Here is a 20,327-nt window from a genome sequence, read left to right as displayed (position 1 = left end):
CAACAAAGGACCTATAATACTACCTTGGGGAACGCCAGAAATAACATTTGTTTTACTCAATGACTTCCCATCAGTTACTACTAACTGTGACGTCTCTGACAGGCAATCATGATTCCAGTCACCAAGAAGATATTCTATAAACAGGCAATTTAATACAAGCTGCTTGCGAGGTACAGTGTCAAAAGCCTTCTGGAAATCTAGAAATACGGGATCAATTTGAAATCTTTTGTTGATAGTACTCAACACTCTGTGTGAGTAAACAGCTAATTCTGTTCTACAAGAACAATGTGTTATAAAACCATGATTACTGTGTGTCAGTAGACTGTTCTCTTTGAGGTAATTCATAATGTTTGAACACAACATGTGTTCCAAAATCCTTCTGCATATCAACAATAATGATATGGGCCTGTAATTTAATTGATTACTCCTATTAATGTTCTTGAATATTAGTGTGACCTGTGTAACTTTCCAGTCTTTGGGTACGGATCTTTTGTCGAGTGAGCGGTTGTGCACTGATCTCTCAATTATGTCCCATAAATGTTCAATGAGATTCATCTCAGGTGACTGGGTGGCCAAATCATTTACTCAGATTGTCCACAACGATCTCCAAAGCAGGAGCAAACAACTGTGACCCAGTAACATGGCACACTGTGATCCACAAAAATGTCTTTCTTGTTTGGGAATATTAACTCCATGAATGGTTGAAAATGGTGTTCAAGTACCGAAACACAACCATTTCCAGCAATGATGAGTTCAATTGGATTAGAGAACCCAGATAATACCAAGTACACACAGGCCACATGCCACTGTGGAGCCACCACCTGCTTGCAGAGTGCCTTATTGACAACTTGGGTCCACGACTTCATGGGGTTTGTACAGTACTTGAACCATCAGCTCTTACCAACTGAAACCAGGACTCACCTGACCATGACCAATTTCCAGTAAGAAACTTCTGGACCATTGTTTCGCATTGTCGCAAGTAGGCCTAATTTTTTTGTACATGTTATTTCATTGTTTTCCTGTAACTTAATTGTCTTTCTGTCACTAAAATCGATTTGTACCATGAGTGTAAAGTGCCCGACGTGCCGTAGAATCGTTAGCTCCGGGGTCTGGTGTGATGGATGTAGTAACTTCTTTCATTGGGGAGATTGTAGTGGCGTGGGAATTGGGAAAATGAGCGAGACTCATCAGTGGTTCTGTAGGCTATGAAGTAGAGATAGAAAGATTGTGGAACAGGAGGGTAAAATTGCTGCCCTTCAGGCTGAGTTAGGCGAGAACTGTGCAGGTTAAGGGGGGAGAAGGGTAAACAGGGGTGGGAAGTGGCAACAGGCATAAGGAACAGGCCAAGAAATTCTTCTGACAGCTTTGTTATTAATGTACAAAATAGGTTTGACCTGTTGCCTCAGTCGGAAACTGATGAGCCTCTCACAGAAGTAGATGTAGACAGGGCTCAACAAGCTTTCAGCAGCAAATTGAATAAGAAGGTAGGGAAGTGTGCAAAGAGAAAGAAAGTCTTGTTGCTAGGTAGTTCGCATGCTAGGGGTGTGGGCCAACTTCTGCAGGATGAATTAGGGTCAGAATACCAGGTCACACATTTTTTCAAACCTAGTGCTGGACTGGGGCAGGTTACAAAGGATTTAGGTTCACTATGTAGAGGCTTTACTAAGGAAGATACCGTGGTTATTGTGGGTGGGCCGGGCAACAGTATTGACAGAGATCCGGGGTACAGCATAGAGTGTGACCTGGCAAATATTGCATCGGCATCGAGTCATACCAGTGTTGGTTTTGTGTCGGTTCTGGAGCGCCACGAGCGGCCACATTTGAGCTCTTCTGTCAGGAGAGTTAATTTGGAGTTGGAATGGCTACTTGGATCTGATGCAGGGTCACACATTGGTGTGGTTCCTGTTGATTCACCCTGTAGGTGGGACTATACCAGACATGGCCTACACCTCAACAAGAAGGGGAAGGGTAAACTGACTGGGCTGATAGCAGGAAATTTCAAGGGGGGAGGAACTACATCTCATGGTGGTAACAATTTTTTTAGTGTAAGATCAGTGTACAGTGGGAAACTCAGCCAGGCAAGTACTAAAGATGTTAAAAAAGTTCAAGATACTCACAAACTTAAAATGAAAAATGTTGGTATATTTCATCAAAGTATTGGGGGATTGAAAAATAAAATTGATGAGCTTCTGCTTTATTTAGAATATATAGAAACTGAGAATGTAATAGATGTACTATGCCTGTCTGAGCATCACATTGTCGCTGATATGCAAAAGATTTGCATCAATGGGTACAAATTAGCTGCACCTATAAGTAGAGATAATATGATGAGAGGAGGAGTTGTCATATATGTCAGAAGCTTCCACAGTGCAAAACATTTAGAAACTAAAAAATTTTGTGTAGAGCAACATATGGAAGCATGTGCCACTGAACTAAAACTAAATGTTGGCACTTTCATAATTGTAACAGTGTATAGGTCCCCCTCAGGGAATTTCCAGCTATTTCTAGAAAACTTGGATGCTTTGTTGTGCTATCTGTCAGACAGGGGGAAGAAAATTATCATTTGTGGGGATTTCAATGTTGATTTCCTGAAAGAGTGTAATAGGAAGAATGACCTTGTAGTATTACTCAGTTCTTTCAATTTGAGCTCCGTCATTGATTTTCCTACTCAGATAACAAAGAACAGCAGGACATTGATAGATAACTTTTTTATAGACCAAGATAACTTTAAGGACATAAATGCTTATCCTGTTGAGAATGGTCTTTCAGATCATGGTGCACAGCTAGTTACAATACATGACATAGCTCCATGCAGTATATCAAATCAGAATTTCAAAGCAGTGCGTTCAATTAACAATATAAATACTGCAAACTTTAGGGAAAGCCTAAAGGAGCTAGACTGGTATGAAGTGTATAAGGAACCCGATGCAAACTTGAAATATAACTTATTTCACAATACATTTTTAAGGGTGTTTGAAAATCGTTTTCCCAAGAAAATAGTGAAACATAATTCCAAGAAAACATATAAAAAAGCTTGGCTAAGTAAAGGAATAAGAATATCTTGCAACCGTAAAAGAGAACTGTATCTAACAGCAAGAGGGAGTACTGACCCCGAAATTGTTCAATATTATAAAAACTATTGTGCGGTACTAAGAAAAGTTATTAAAAAGTCCAGAAGCATGTGTATCATGTCTGAGATCAGTAACTCTGATAATAAAATTAAAGCAATTTCGAATATTATTGCAAGGGAAACAGGACAACCAAGAGCACAGCAAGACTTTAGTGCCATAAAACTGAATGACAAGTGTACTAACAAACAATCTGAAATTGGAAATATTTTCAATAATCATTTTTTAAATGTTGTGGATAAAATAGGATCTAGATCTTCACTAGAAGAGGCAAGGCTTCTAATAGAAGAGGCCATACCTGTGCAGATTGAAACAACTGTATTTCCATGAACCTCTCCCTCTGAAATCAGTAAAATAATAAACTCACTGAAAAGTGAGAGCTCTTACGGAATTGATGGCATTTCCAGCAAGATACTTAAAGCTTGTTCCCCACAGATAAGTAGGATTCTCAGCCATGTATGTAATAGCTCTTTGGAGCAGGGTGTTTTCCCCGATAGACTGAAATATGCCATTGTAAAAACATTGCATAAAAAGGGGGATACGTTGGATGTCAACAACTATCGCCCAATCTCTCTTCTGACAGCTCTATCAAAAAATTTCGAGAAAGTAATGTATTCAAGAGTAGCCTCCCATATTTGTAAAAATAAAGTACTAACAAAATGTCAGTTTGGTTTTCAGAAAGGCTTTTCAACAGAAAATGCTATATACACTTTCACTGATCAAATATTAAATGCTCTGAATAACCGGACATCACCCATCGGTATTTTTTGTGATCTCTCAAAGGCCTTTGACTGTGTAAATCATGGAATTCTTTTAGATAAGCTAAATCATTATGGTTTGAGGGGGGCAGTGCACAAATGGTTCAATTCATACTTAACTGGAAGAATGCAGAAAGTTGAAATAAGTGATTCATGTAAAGTTAATACAACAGCTGATTCCTCAAACTGGGGGGCTATCAAGTACGAGATCCCACAGGGTTCGGTCTTAGGTCCTTTACTGTTCTTGATATACATTAATGACTTACCATTCCATATTGATGAAGATGTAAAGTTAGTTCTTTTTGCTGATGATACAAGTATAGTAATAACATCCAAAAACCAAGAACTAAGTGATGTAATTGTAAATGATGTTTTTCACAAAATTATTAAGTGGTTCTCAGCAAACGGACTCTCTTTAAATTTTGATAAAACACAGTATATACAAATTCTTCATGCTTTCCCGGCGATCTGTTGACATCTTGGATATTCGGGAATCCAGCCGGATGTTCGCGTCGTTCTCGCACGATATTTCAACAGCGTACCTCGCTGTCTTCTTCAGGTGCTACCTGAGACTGGTCCTTGGGTCGATCGAGTCCAGTATTTATGCCTGGGAGGAGCTGGACGTTCCCTAATCGGTCCGCGCCCAGTCGAGTGTTCCATCTGTGGTCCGCGCCCGCCAGACTCGGCTTCAACGGACCCCTCCAGTCGCGGATGTTCCGACTGCCGTCGGCGCCGGTTTTGGCCGTCCTCAACGGTTGTGGTTGTCATTTGAGGTGTGTCAGGCCCGATCTGAGATGTTAGGTACTCTATCTCATGACTGTTACTACAGTTTCCACTTCTGTTGCGTGCTGGGCGCTCCCTAATCGGTCCGCGCCGCGTCGTGTGTTCCATCTGAGGTCCGCGCCCGCCAGACGCGGCTACATTGTCCCTCTCTGGTGGCCGGTGTTCCCTCCGCCGTCCGCGCCCGGCCTGGCCGTCTTCTGAAGTCGAGTTCATGACCTGGGGTGTGTCAGATCTGGTCTCTAATGTCCAACACCTTGTCTCACAGCTGTTCCCTCGGTCTCCACTTATATTTCCTTCTGAATCCTGGAGTGTCCTGCGTTGAGTTTTCACAAGCTCAAGCGCAGGATTCCAGGCAGTGCTGATTTGGTATCCCGAGTCACGGTTGATTAGATTGTCTGTGACCTTAATCTCAATTGCTTCTTTAATGACACTGTCCCAATATCTTGAGGTCTGTGTCACAATCTTGGTGTCATTGTAATCCATTGAATGACCAAGTTCCAGACAATGCTCTGCTATGGCTGATTTAGTTGCCTGTCTGAGTCTGGTATGTCTCTGGTGTTCTTTACACCTGATGTCCACAGTTCTGGTGGTCTGGCCAATGTATGACATCCCACACTGGCATGGTATGTTGTAAATACCTGGCTTGCGTAGCCCCAGGTCATCTTTTACAGTCCCCAGCATAGCCCCAATTTTTGTGGGTGGGCAAAATATGCTCCTGATGTCATATTTCTGGAGAATCCTGCTGATCTTGGTAGAGATAGGTCCGGCATATGGCAAGTATGCCATCTTCTTTGCCTCTTCTGGTTCTTCTTCTGGATCCTTTGGCCGGCTGGCAGGTTGAAGTGCCTTCTGGATATCTCTAGAGGAGTACCCATTCCTGCTGAACACTGATTGTAAGTGTTCTATTTCTGTGGCCAGACTATCAGGATCTGACAGAGTTTGTGCTCTGTGGACCAGTGTTTTGAGCACTCCATTCTTCTGTGCCGGATGGTGGCAACTGCTGGCTTGAAGGTATAAGTCAGTGTGCGTAGGTTTGCGGTACACACTGTGTCCAAATGTGCCATCTCCCTTTCTCTTCACCAGAACATCCAAGAATGGAAGTATTCCATCCTTCTCCATTTCCATTGTGAACTTAATGTTCGGATGGAAAGAGTTCAGATGTAGCAGGAACTCATCTAACTTCCTTCTACCATGGGGCCAGATGACAAAGGTATCATCCACATACCTAAAAAAGCACTTGGGTTGATATCTGGCTGAAGAGAGTGCTTCCTCTTCAAACCTTTCCATAAATAGGTTGGCCACCACTGGTGATAGAGGGCTACCCATCGCCACCCCTTCTGTTTGTTCATAAAATTGACCCCCATATAGGAAGTACGTCGATGTCAGTACATGCATGAACAGGTCAAGGAGAGCCCCATCGAACTTCTCTCCAATAAGCTCAAGTGACTCCTTCAGTGGTACACGTGTAAAGAGAGACACCACATCGAAACTAACCATGATGTCTGTGTCTGTGATGTGTTGCTGGCCCAGTCGATGTAGGAAATCCTCTGAGTTCCGGATGTGATGTGCACATTTACCCACATGTGGTGTCAACATCTTCTTCAGGTATTTCGCAGTAGGGTAAGTTGCTGCACCAATATTGCTGACAATAGGTCGCAGTGGAACCCCATCCTTGTGAATCTTGGGGAGTCCATAAAGTCTAGGGGGTGTTGGCGCTTTGGGACGCAGCTTCTTGATGACTTGTTCAGGCAGGCCTGTCTCCTTCAACAGAGCCCTGGTCTTTTTGTCCACTTTCTCTGTAGGGTCGCCGGCTATTGACCTGTATGCAGGATCCTCCAGAAGTTGTTGCACCTTTCTGTCATATTCTGTTTTTTGTAGGATGACTGTGGAGTTCCCCTTGTCTGCAGGCAACACCACAATGCTGTCATCCTCCCGGAGTCGCCTCAGTGCCACCCTTTCATCACCTGAGATGTTGGATTTGGGTGGCTTGGTCTTGGTGAGCGCCCTGCAGGTTTCTCTTCGGATCTCTTCGGCCACACTAGAAGGAAGCGTGATGGCCACTTGCTCAACTGCACTGACAAAGGCTGTGACAGGAACGTTTCTAGGGGTCACTGCGAAATTGAGGCCCTTGCTAAGTACTTTTAAGGTGGTCTCATCGAGCTTCTTGTCAGTTAGATTGACCACTGTGCGTGTGTCCACAGTCTGTTGCACCTTGTTGTTGAGGCGCTCAAACTTGGCTAGCTGGCGTGCCATTGACTTCTTGCTGGTGCATTCTGCTAGAGACCAAGAGGCACCATCAACCTGGTCCCAGTCTTGAGTGGTTAAGGAAGCTGCTATAGTTAGGTGAAGATACAGCAGTTCCCTGGATGTCAAATCCAATCGGTGGCGCAGGTCGCGCACTCTCTCTCTAACCAGAGCGAGACTAGCTCGGTGTTTGATCCTGTTTGCCGCTCTCGAGTTAATGTGATGCTTGATCCTGGCGAAAACTGGAACTACTTCACCCTCTCGGCATCTCAGCAGGAAACTGAGAGAACACAGCATCCTCCCTTTCCTTTGTCGAAGCTTGTCCAGCTTCTTGATGTTACGGTACATCTCCTCCCCGTAGAGTCTTCTGATGTAATTCTTCATGCTTTCCCGGCGATCTGTTGACATCTTGGATATTCGGGAATCCAGCCGGATGTTCGCGTCGTTCTCGCACGATATTTCAACAGCGTACCTCGCTGTCTTCTTCAGGTGCTACCTGAGACTGGTCCTTGGGTCGATCGAGTCCAGTATTTATGCCTGGGAGGAGCTGGGCGTTCCCTAATCGGTCCGCGCCCGTTCCATCTGTGGTCCGCGCCCGCCAGACTCGGCTTCAACGGACCCCTCCAGTCGCGGATGTTCCGACTGTCGCGGCGCCGGTTTTGGCCGTCCTCAACGGTTGTGGTTGTGGTATATACAGTTTCATACAGTAAATGGTACAACTCCTGTAATAAATATAGACTTTGAACAGAAGTCTGTAGCTAAGGTAGAATTTTCAAAATTTTTAGGTGTGTCCATTGATGAGAGATTCAACTGGAAGCAACACATTGATGGTCTGCTGAAACGTCCGAGTTTGGCTACGTATGCTATTAGGGTTATTGCAAATTTTTGTGATAAGAATCTCAGTAAATTAGCTTACTATGCCTACTTTCCGTCACTGCTTTCGTATGGTATCATATTCTGGGGTAATTCATCGTTGAGTAGAAAAGTATTCATTGCTCAAAAACGTGTAAACAGAATAATTGCTGGAGCCCACCCACGGTCACCCTGCAGACATCTATTTAAGGATCTAGGGATCCTCACAGTAACCTCACAGTATATATATTCACTTATGAAATTTGTTGTTAATAATCCAGCTCAGTTCAAAAGTAATAGCAGTGTGCATAGCTACAACACCAGGAGAAAGGATGATCTTCACTATGCAGGGTTAAATCTGACTTTGGCACAGAAAGGGGTAAATTATGCTGCCACAAAAGCCTTTGGTAACCTACCAAACAGCATCAAAAGCCTGACAGATAGTCAATAAACATTTAAAAATAAATTAAAAGAATTTCTAGATGACAACTCCTTCTACTCATTGGCTGTATTTTTATATATAAATTAAGGGAGGGAAAAAAAACTAACATAAGCATTAGTGTCATGCAATATTTTGTGTAATGTAATATCTTGTACAGACATCTTTCATTAACCTGACACGTTCCACATCATTACGAAGTGTCGTATTCATGATCTATGGAACAAGTATTAATCTAATCTAATCTGCCACAGTCCTTCAGTCGTCTAGGGTCCAACTGATGTTGTCACAAGACGAGGAGAGCTGCTCCAGCCAATGTCATTCCGTTAGCAAAGGCACTCATGTTAGTCACCTGCTACCATAGCCCATTAATGCTAAATTATGCCACACTGTCCTAATGTATACATTTGCCGTACATCCCACATTGATTTCTCTGCTTATTTCATACAGTGCTGCTTGTCTGTTAGTACTGACAACTCTATGCAATCACTGCTGCTCATGGTCATTAAATGAAGGCCTTCAGATACTGCACTGTCCATGGTGAGAGGTGATGCCTGAAATTTTCTATTCTCGACACATTCTTGATACATTGGATCTTAGAAGACTGAATTCCCTAATGATTGCTAAAATGAATGTCCCAGACATCTAGCTCCAACTACAATACTGTGTTCAAAGTCTGTTAATCCCTGTCATGCAGATAAAATCAGTCTGAAACCTTTCACATGAATCACCTGGTACAAGTGACAGATCTGCCAATGTACAACCCTGTGTGTTGGATATTACTGCTACCTGTATATTGTTATCCCACAACTTCATCATCTCAATGTATTTCATAGTTAGGGCAACCACCGCTTAGATTATACATTGTTACTGTAAAGAAATTTCCAAAAATTTTGCAAGAAATCTCAAAATTTTTTAAATCATTTTTTGAAAATAAACAAAAATTCTGCAGCGAATGCATCCTTGAAGGATTTTCATTCATTACAAAAAATTAAAAGATTTTTAAGATGTTTTGGAGAATTTTTGTATGTTTCTTTACAGGCACAATAAATTTAGTATATCATGTTATTATTCAAATATTTCTACCAGATCTTGTGTTTTTGCCCAGCTATTCCTCTGTTGCATTTATTATTTCATCCCTTAAAGCCAGCCATTTATAGGTGAGATAAAATGGAATTTCTCGTTCAACAAGAACAATTTCTGTGAAAGGAATTAGTTGAAGAAAGCAAAATTTAAGTTATAACTTGGTATGTGACAACTAATCATTACAGACAAATGCTGTGAATGAGATTTACAATGATCCCTACTGCTGCTATTTTTCATTATCAGCACAGTCCTTTTCTCCACCATGAACAGAGTCTGTTTGTTCCCAACAGCCATTCCTCAATATTATAACTGAGGATTGAATATAAATATCCAAAACAGGTCACTTTGAGACATGAAATGTTGCAAATTGAAGCAAGGATTCGAAGGGCATAGAAAGCACATTTGACTACTAAGCTTCTTGAAATATGTGAAATTTCAACTTGCTGCACTCTGTTTTTTAAATAAGACTCAAACCACTTACTTACCACACCTCTTATTTCTAATATTTCCACTTTATGTAATAGGAGTCCATGGTCACCAGTATCACAAGTGTTTGACAGATCCAAGAAGATATCAGTTATATGGTAGCCTTTGCCCAATGTTTCAAGAACCACTTTTGTCAAGTCTGAGCCTTTTTTGGGCCTACAATCAAATTGTAGATTATATTCATTTAGGCAGTTCATTAACCTATTTTTCCTTCATTGTTTGCATTATCATAGAATTGGAAAATAGTGCTGCAACTGTTCTGTAGTTTTTTACATTTTCCACCTTACCTTTCTTGAGTAGAGGTAGTACACTAATTTGTTTTAAGTATTTGGCAAAGCAGCCAGATCTGAACAATAATTTTCTCCTAGCTGTTGGCAGGAGTACCATAAGTTTTCTGACAAGTCCCTGATAGATAGAACTACAGACTCTGGAAATTGCTGCTGTAATTTCTTAGTAAAGCTGCTGAAGTACGTATTCATAAGTGGTTCTTTGGATGACTTATTTGTACATTATTATTTCTAATTTGTGAATTCAGGTGTTTTCTACTGAAATATCTTGTCTCTCACTTGATAATGTTCCATGCTAAGTAGGTGTAGGGCAACAACCTTGCCGAATTGGATACACCGGTTCCTGTGAGATCACCGAAGTTAAGTACTGTTGGGTGTGGCCAGCACTTGGATGGATGACCATCCCGCCGCCATGCGCTGTTGCTATTTTTCGGGTGCACTCAGCCTTGTGATGTCAATTGAGGAGCTACTTGACCGAATAGTAGCAGCTTCGGTCAAGAATACCATCATAATGACTGGGAGAGCAGTGTGCTGACCCCACACCCCTCCTGTCCGCGTCCTCCTCTGAGGATGACATGGTGGTCGGATGGTCCCGGTAGGCCATTCGTGGCCTGAAGATGGAGTGCTAAGTAGGTGTAGGCCATGACCGTAAGGCTTGGGGCAGTGCTCATTGTTGTGTCCATGAGCTCAGTGTTGTTGAGCCCTGCACGTAATATTCTTATCAACCTATAGTCAGTATACATGCTGTTGAGCCAGATTCTTCACTCCAGAAAGGTCCCAGTGGGAATGACGCAGGAGTAACAAGATATGAGAGTGCAGAACCTCCGTAAAGCACCACTTGACATTGATGGTCATCTAGATTCAATACTGAGACATCTTTGAAAAAATAAACATATGACATTGCTAAAAGAAACAATGAAGTTTCTGGGAGGCTGCTGCAGGAAGGGCCTGAGGCCATCTGGCTTGTATGAAATGGCAAACCCATCTCTATATTGGATTTTGATGGTTGTCTGCTGTGACATTTCAGGAAGTGATGGAAAACTCTTCCACTGACAGTTCCAACAGTGAATCAATGCGAAAGCAAACACTTCCTTGTTTATCAAAGTCCTCACAGGGAACAGTGACAAAGGATCTGCATTCTCTTGCTAGACTGATGTATGATAATAGATGGAATATTGGTAATTTGATAAGAAAAGAGCCAAGCATTGTAATCTACAAGATGTCTGTTTCTGCAACTTTGACTTTGGGTCATGATCTTTTACCAATGAAATCAAGCATATTGTTGCCATAAAGGAAAATAATGAACTTTTGGAGACTAAAGTTAATTGCGTATACTTCCTTCTCTATGTGATAGTCATTTTCTTGTGCCACAGTGAGTGTGTTAGAGGCAAGTGTGATAGACCATTCTGATCTATTTCGGTACCCATGTGACAGAATGACTCCAACACAATAGGGTGACAAATCCACAGCCAGCACTAGCATGAATGAGGCTAATACAAGATCAGATGAGGAGTAGCTTCAAGGCACTGGTGCAACTTAAGAAACAGTTAGTGTCAATCCATGGATCCTTAGAAACAAACAGAGAAATACATTTTCTCCACAACTGATTCAAAATTGGACTACTGTTGAAATTTGGGCCATAAACATGGCATAAAGCATAACCTTGACCATAAAACCCTTCAGTTCCTTCACTTTCTTCAGTGCAGGAATATGAGAATGATATAATGAAGGCTTTCATGACCAGATGACATTGCTGCTGGTAAATCTTTCAGGATACACGGTCCTGGTCCACAGAACTCTCCTGTTCCAAATATTTCATCCAGAACTGTGCTGAACATCTACAGAGGTGTTTCTTCCCTCTCCAGTCTTGCTGGCGGATGGGTTGGACATCTGAGAGTGATATATATACTGTAGGAAAAGGAGTGTGGCCGAAGTTACACATGATAAGCAGAGATGATCCTTGTCCAAGATAAATAAGATATATGACGTAGCATGGGAAAACTGCTGGATTTGGACGGGTTACTCCTGTAACTGAAATATCAGATCTGAAGATGGTTCTGAATGAACCGAAACCGGTCATATGAATAAAAATATTTGTAATCAAGACGGTTTTTAAGTAACAGTATAATTTTATCTATGATAACAAATTATTATCCACAGCTATGTAGAGAAGCCATTGAAATATATAAACATATGGTTACTTTTAATAGGAAAGAAGAGACCATGAAACTTTGTGACATATGGACAGTAGTTCTGCAGAATTGCTAAACAGTTTTTTATCTTTGACAAGATGACAATTGATAGTTATGTTTTATCTTTGACAAGGATCATTTCTGCTTATCACAAGTAAGACTCACCACCCCCCTTTTCTACAGTATGTATGTTGATCTCACACATCCAACCTATCAGTCAGCAAGACTCAATGGAGAAGCAACACCTAACACCTCTAAAGATGTCCAGCACAATTATGGATGAAACATTAGGAACAGGAGAGTTATAACCAAAAAGCTTTATCCGCAGCAATATGGGAAATGGCTGCCACATTCCCTGACATCATTTTGAGGGAATCTCTGTTAAGGATAAATTCTCTGTACTTATTGGAAGGCTGAAAGAAGGAGCATTTTGACAAATTATATTTTAATCTAGCTTGCAGAAGTGAAGAAAAATACTCAAAAAGGTTTTGACATGTTCCACACCAAAGGCCATCCTGTGACCACTACATCAACCAGATAATTGACAGTTTGTAGAATATTGGCAATACATTGTTTTAAAAATTTCTGGAAGACTGCTGATGCACTAGCAATGATGAAACGTATCCGTTATACTGATACAGGCCAAAAGGAATATTTAACAGCAGAATAGCTTTATAAGTACCATTCTAAGGAGGTTGGAAATAAACTTATTAAAGGCAGATCTTAAGAGAAATACAGACCACTGACTGACCTCGAAAAGATTCATCAGGGTATGGACCAGTTATAGCTCCACAACCAACTGAGCATTTACTGTATTTCTGAAGTCCCCAAAACTGCTTAACATGCTGGTATGTGAACAATGAATGAAGGTAATGACCATCTGCTATAAGAAACTGGGGACAGTATTTCCATTCCTCTAAGCAATCAAGTTCTACTATAACTTCATGGTGCAATGCTAAAGGTATCAGACAGACTTTGAAAAATTTCAGTACTGCTGACTTTTTAATGAATTGTTGGTGAAAAAAGCCATTCTGAAGCCTGGAGAAGACAATGGAGCATATTGGAGATGCAAAGAACGCACTTGTGTACGTGGAACAGTATTCTAAATTGATCAGACTGCGTGTTGGGTAGAAAACCCTAAGGCTGTATATGCATTTGGGTCAAACGTGTTTTCCACTGATGATTGTGTTAGTATAAAGAAATGAAGGTTTCTGGTTAATTGCTTATACATTATTTCCAAAACTCCCTGATCAAGTATCAGAATTTCATAATGAACATAAGTTCACAGCTTAGCCCACTATTGACTTTGAAGGTGGAGACCACAGTCAGAGATGTATAGGCTGATTAATAATTGAGACAGAGGTCACAGTATCAAAAAGCAATAAAATGACAATACAACAAGCATTTGCTGACAACAGAAGACAGCACTGTACCTTCGAATTTGTGATGTCATTTATCTGCATTGGCCCACTCGACTGCCAACAGCAAGGCCATCAGCTATCTGACCTTGGTGAAAACATTGTTGATGGACATTGTGATGTGGGTAACTACATCTAACATGTGTAGAAAAACAATCAGGACACCTATATAGTCTGGTGAAATTCTGTTAAGGCTGGAAGGAAAAACTGTTATGGTGTTGAGTTTGATTCCTGTCCAGTCAAGGGGGAGCCACTTCACTGTCAACTGGACTGTGTGACGTTTCTGCAATTTCACAATCATTTGCCAATTGGGATGACAGTTCTGAAACTTCACAGTCTGTGGAAGTGATAGTCACACTGCTTGAGAAATCTCAAATGCCATACAAATATACAAAACTTCAACAAAGAAGGATCTGACTCCCATCAAACTTGAGCATGTGCTTCACCCTACAGTGTAAATCTATGACCACATCATGTATAAATGATTCTGCATTTGACAGTGCATAAGAACACACAAACTTTTACTTTCTGCTCTTACCCTGTAGATCTGCAGTCCATGATGCATAACTGTCTGATGTTGCCTTACAACATTGAAGAAACCCTAAATGATCAGCCACCAGATGCATTTTTGTCACAAAATATTAAATCAAGTGGCTAGTGGTGATTGGCAGCATTGATGGATCAGAGACAGGGGCCAATTTTTACACAAGATAATACAGCTGTGAGTTTGTAGTTAATAGAAACGCTTGTTGTCACTCAGGACACTTATGGTCAGGTTTCTAGATAATAGAAAAACTTTTTGTCACTCAGGCACTTAAGATCATTTGCCTTGAAATGAAGTGCTAAAGGCTTTTGATACACTCCCCAGTCCTCTTGAGCTTCACTGAATGGCTGGAAAGCTGAAATGCCAGAAGCAATTGTAAACATGCTGGACTCATCTACTGCTTTACGAGCTCATGCTGCTGTTGAAATCTATTGTTTCCTGAGCTCAGAAAATTGCCTTTCCATCATGGATAAAACACTCAGCAAAACAGCTTGACAAGTCCTGTTCCTGCATAAAATGAGTTTCAGTTCCAAAAAATCTTCATCACCACTGTTGTGAGTCTGCTTCTTAAACAATGTGGATTTCATGACACACAAATTAAAGTTAAATCAAATAAAATAATAGTGCCTAAAGACAAAGGAATTCTGGAGGTTAATACCTCATCATCAATAGTACTCTGAAAGATTGTTGAATGATTCACATGTCTATCTTGGGGGAACTGTTCATAGGTGTAATTGGGAAGCACTCGGTTATGAACCATGAAGTGCACACTGGAGAGCTTGCTATAAACTTTGGCTGGATAAGATGGAGGACAGTGGAATTCTATGGTAGTCCTTAAATTTGCCACATGTGTTTTACCATGTGACCTTGTGCTGGCAGATGTATGCTTTTATGCTACACCATGACTGATGGCTTTGTCAGATATATTCATAATTATATCACTCGATCCCTTGGTATGTCTGGTAGGATTAACCTTCCTGACAGTTTGTCATGAAGTCATCAGTAAGTCAATGTGTATAATGTAGCATTCTTTCTCAACAATTCTCTCAAATACATTTTGTACACTATAGGTATCAGTGAGCTCAAGTGATGTTATCTTTCTTACATTTATACGTTCAGAAAGTTAAAAATATTATTGAAGGTTCTGGCAGCATAATCTATCAGTAAAACATAATCATATTATTTATAATGCAAAAACAACTAAATGCAATAGATTAACTTCATAAAATATTCAAGAAGAACTTCATATGGCATCCAAGACATACATTCAATAAGTCATTGCACACCTTTTATACTTATGGATTATTACATCCTTTGAGTCAGTTTCTGTGAAAAGTTCTACACAGAAGTCAACAGTCTGTCTTAGCACAAATATCTCTCCATTCTGAAGAGCATCAAGGGCTGTTTTAAATGATGACTTGCAAAAGCTGAGAATCTCTACTTCTGGTATGTCATTAGCCCTCAAAATTCTCATCATCTTGAAAGCCTGTGTGATGAAAATAGTGAATGCAGCAAATAAGAATTCAATTGCAGTATTACTTTAGTTATGAAATTTTATTATGATAAAAAAAGAAATCTATTTACAACATTACAATTCAGTATATTATGAATTAAAGAGGCACCTGGAAAATAAAAATGTTAAAATCAATATTCCACATATCTCTTTCTAGAATTAAATGATATTAATTCTTGTCTGATGAATGTTTGCTGATTCAGAAGTCCAATGCACCTCGATGATAAATTTTGCTACATCTAGACAATTATTAGTGATCTTAGCTATATGTGTACATATTCAAAGAGATTACTTTGAATTATTACCAACAAATATAATACATTTCTAAGCTAGCACTTCCAGGTAAGATACAGAGGATGAATATGCAATGATTCTGCATTGTAGTTAATCCTGTCCATCAGTGTAGCTATTACAGTATGATTTAGGAACATAGACAAAATAGAACTGAGATTTTCTGATCCCCACAGCTTCCTTGACCACTGAATCCCAATAGGATGGTGCTCAGGCCAGAATCTCGACTTTCTTGTAATCCACGGAATCGCCAGTGGAAATACAAAGTTATATGCAACCAAACCAATGGTTCAGAGGAAAATGGAAGTCATAAACCATGCTTAGAGTAGATACCAACGTGTTGACTTTTAGATGAAGGCATAGATGCACCTACTTACTAGATGGCACTTATTTGGCCTCATGTTGGAGTACTTTTTTAAATAATGAGCACAACTCAACATATTTTATTGATAGTTTAAAAACTTTGAAACTTAACAGTTCTAATTTACTAGTTTGTTTTGACATCATCTCCCTGTATACTAGAGCACCTTTTGTTGACTTTTATCTTTAATTAGGTGCAAGTCTGAGGAAGACATAACGGTATTATTTAAACATGCACTAACTTTCACTTCCTTCTTATTTGATAACCAATATTTTGAACAGACTGAATGTGTTGCACTCTATTGTCCATTGTGGATCATTTATTTATGGAGGATTTTGAAGAAAAAGTTCCTAACTCTGCAGTTTTAATGCTGACAGTTTTCTGGAGATAAGTCAATGACACTTTCATAGTTTGACTCTGGGGAGGACAAATTGGTGAAGTATCTTGGGCATCTCAACTCCATTCAGGAAAATACCAAGCTTACTGTGGAGAAGGAGATGAATGGCTATCTACCATTGTGTGCACCGTGCTTCCACCCAACTGATTTTTACTTGGAGGCATTCAACTGCTACTGTCCACTGCAAACTATAAGAGTACTTTTAACTTAATTTCTTAGGGCCCAGGTAATGTCTAATGATGATTGCTTCCAGGATGAACTGGTGGACCTCAAGAAAGTATTCAGTAGAAATGGATAAGCTCAACAACAGATTAAGAGAGACTAGACAAAACAAAGTTAAGAGATGCAAAGTCTACAGCCTGTCTTCCACCTGTGGAAAATGTTTCTTCACAAACTGTCAGAATAATGAAGAAGTATCATAAAGTGTATGTGATCTTCAGCCAACTAGTTAAGATGGCAGCTGTCACAGAACCTATGAATGATGGTTTACTTTTAAAAAGTCAAATATTTATAAAATTCCTTGTGTGTGTAGTAAAAGCTACATAGGACAAACAATGTGCACTGCACAAGAATGGTACATCAAACATCCATAACATACCTGCATTCTACAGCCCAACAAATTTGCAATGCCTGAACATTGTTTTTCCAGTGGTCATTTCATAGATCACGAGGAAGTCTAGATGATTGCCAAAGGATTCAGCCCTGCAACTTTGTGTCACATTATTTTAGCTCTTGAGCATATAAATCAGCAAACATGGGCACTCGCCTTTGAGATGGCTGTATGTTCAAAAGCTGAAATATCAGAAGATGAAATACTGCTGTCCCAGATACAAGCTCAAAAGAGGATGGAATATCACTCTGATTATTGAAATTGATTAACTGCCATTCTCTCTCTCTCTCTCTCTCTCTCTCTCTCTCTCTCTCTCTCTCTTGTCCTTAAGGTTATGGTTATTCATATTCCATCTAAAAAAATTTCATTGTCATGATAATTCACATTAAAAATAAATGACCCACTTTGGATAGTTCAGTGAATTAAAGCACCTGCTCCAGGGCTTCAGGAAGTGCAATGGCCCCAGATCAAATCTGCCTCACAGATTAACGATGAGCAGCCAGTGTGCTGGCAAGTCTGCATGTGGTTTTTATGCAATTTTCCAATACCACTTAGGTAAATACTGCGCTAGTTCCCAGGTTCTGCCTCAGTTATATGATGCACAAACACTTTGACCATGTGATATACATTAGATGCTGACAGAAGGGTAAACTGATTCCTCCCAGGGGCAGCTAAAAGTAGGTTTAAAATGCCTTTGGAAGTGGTGACTCCATCAGAATAATAGCCTGTATACACGTACAGTTCTTCATAAAATTGGAAAAGTATCATAGCAGTACTGACCAAGTATTAGCTAGAAAGCAGTCCCAACCTGGTACCAGCAAGATATAGGGCATCTGACTGGATGGATGAATTAAAAATGAATGATAGTAAAATTAAGTGAAATTTTAAATCCAAATTTGAATTTCAATCCACATTTGCATTAAGGTACAACAACACGAATTGTTTATGCCCTAAATTATAAATTTTTTTCTTCATAATCTGGCTAGAGAACTTTCCTTCTTAGGACAGTTATTATATTAGTAGGCTGCTTTTTTATTTTAAAGAAGAGGGAAAAGGGGGGGGGGGGGGGGCGGGAGCAGAGGTGGCAGAATGATGAGAAAAGTCAGAGTTTGCAACAGTCTGCAAGTATACTTCTCCTGAATAATTTCTGTAAATTTTAAATGTATCAGACACTGGACTCATAAAAGCTACATAACATTGTTTGCAATTACATTGATTGATTTTCATATTTCTGTTAAGTTAATTAATAATATGTCTTACAATATTAAATAACAGTGGAAGGTATAAATTTTGTTAAATCAACACTTATGACAATATATGCCCATGAACCTACTATGCTGTCATAGTAGGAGGAGAGGTGATACTCCTACATGGCGCGTCCCAGGTAGCCGGTAGGGAAGTCCTCACCTGTTTACTGGCGGACTTGAGTGAAATAAAATAGCTCTCATGGACCAAACACACCCTCTGTGGTTAACAACCATAGTTGTAAATCGGAGCTTGCTCCAACTAATGTTGACAACCTTCAAAAGTCAAAAATGGAAAGGTCCTTAAGAAAAAAAAATTCCACCACCCCGCTCAAAAAGGCAGGAAAAGGCTGCATCGGATTCGGTGGGTACTCAACTAGAAGACAACAATGTTATGTAGCTTTTGTAGCATTTGTAACCGTCAACATGCACACTAAAACACAAAAAGAAGATTAAACATGAGCAAATAAATTATATAGTAACACACAACATAAACTCATAAATTCAGACCGGAAAACTCAAGGAGCTCACAGATGAACTAAATAAACAAAAAAATTTAATAACAAAGATCCAAGAAATGAGAAACACCACAGAGTACCTATTACAATCACAGGGATACAGAATTTATAATTGAAAACGAGGACTGAGGGCAATGAAACAATGTCCCCAGTTTGGAACAGGGTTTTTAGTAAACATAAAAATAATAGATTCAGTAACAGATTTCCAAGCAGTATCACCAAGAACTGCAACTCTAAGCCTTAAAACAATGAATAAAACCTATACAATAATAAATGCTCATGCCCCAACAAATGAAAAAATTGTCTAACAAAAACAAAGGAAGACTATAGAGGGAAACATTCCACATGGGAGAAATATATATAAAAAACAAAGATGCTATGACTTACCCAACGAGAAAGTGCTGGTGGATAGACACAATAAAAAACACACAAACACACACACAAATTTCAAGCTTTCACAACCCAAAGTTGCTTCATCAGGAAAGAGGGGAGGAGAGGGAAAGACGAAAGGATGTGGGTTTTAAGGGAGAGGGTAAGGAGTCATTCCAATTCCGGGAGCGGAAAGACTTACCTTAGGGGGAAAAAAGGACAGGTATACACTCGCACACACACCCATATCCATCTGCTCATATACAGACACGAGCAGACATAAGTAAATGCAAAGAGGTTGGACAGAGATGTTAGTCAAGGTGGAAGTACAGAGGCAAAGATGTTGTTGAATAACAAGTGATGTATGAGGGGCAGCAACTTGAAATTAGCAGAGGTTGAGGTCTGGTGGGCAACAGGAAGAGAGAATATATTCAAGAGCAAGTTCCCACCTCCAAAGTTCTGATAGGTTGGTGTCACTGGGAAGTATCCAGATAACCCGGGCGGTGTAACAGCGTGCGAAGATGTGCTGGCCGTGCACCAAGGCATGTTTAGCCACAGGGTGATCCTCATTACCAACAAACACTATCTGCCTGTGTCCGTTCATGCGAATGGACAATTTGTTGCTGGTCATTCCCACATAGAATGCTTCACAGAGTAGTCATGTCAGTTGGTAAATCATGTGGGTGCTTTCACATGTGGCTCTGCCTTTGATTGTGTACCCCTTCCGAATTACAGGACTGGAGTGGGTGGTGGTGGGAGGATGCATGGGACAGGTTTTACACCAGAGGTGGTGATCTTAAGAAATCC

The 20,327-nt window shown here is 40.2% G+C and overlaps 1 protein-coding gene across 1 annotated transcript in view; it reads right to left on the bottom strand.

Moving 5' to 3' along the window:
• The window catches only part of LOC126284287 (uncharacterized), a 194,889-nt gene that overhangs the window by 138,539 nt on the left and 36,023 nt on the right, over positions 1-20,327 (bottom strand). Inside the window, exon 4 of the mRNA XM_049983153.1 lies at positions 15,504-15,703. Within this exon, the coding sequence (XP_049839110.1) occupies positions 15,504-15,703 (200 nt within the window). The remainder of the gene's footprint in view (positions 1-15,503; positions 15,704-20,327) is intronic.

This window comes from Schistocerca gregaria, chromosome 1, assembly GCF_023897955.1.
Source record: "Schistocerca gregaria isolate iqSchGreg1 chromosome 1, iqSchGreg1.2, whole genome shotgun sequence".
Classification (NCBI taxonomy): domain Eukaryota; kingdom Metazoa; phylum Arthropoda; class Insecta; order Orthoptera; family Acrididae; genus Schistocerca; species Schistocerca gregaria.
Note: the sequence above shows the minus strand (reverse complement) of the source record. Positions and strands in the feature narration are given on the sequence as shown.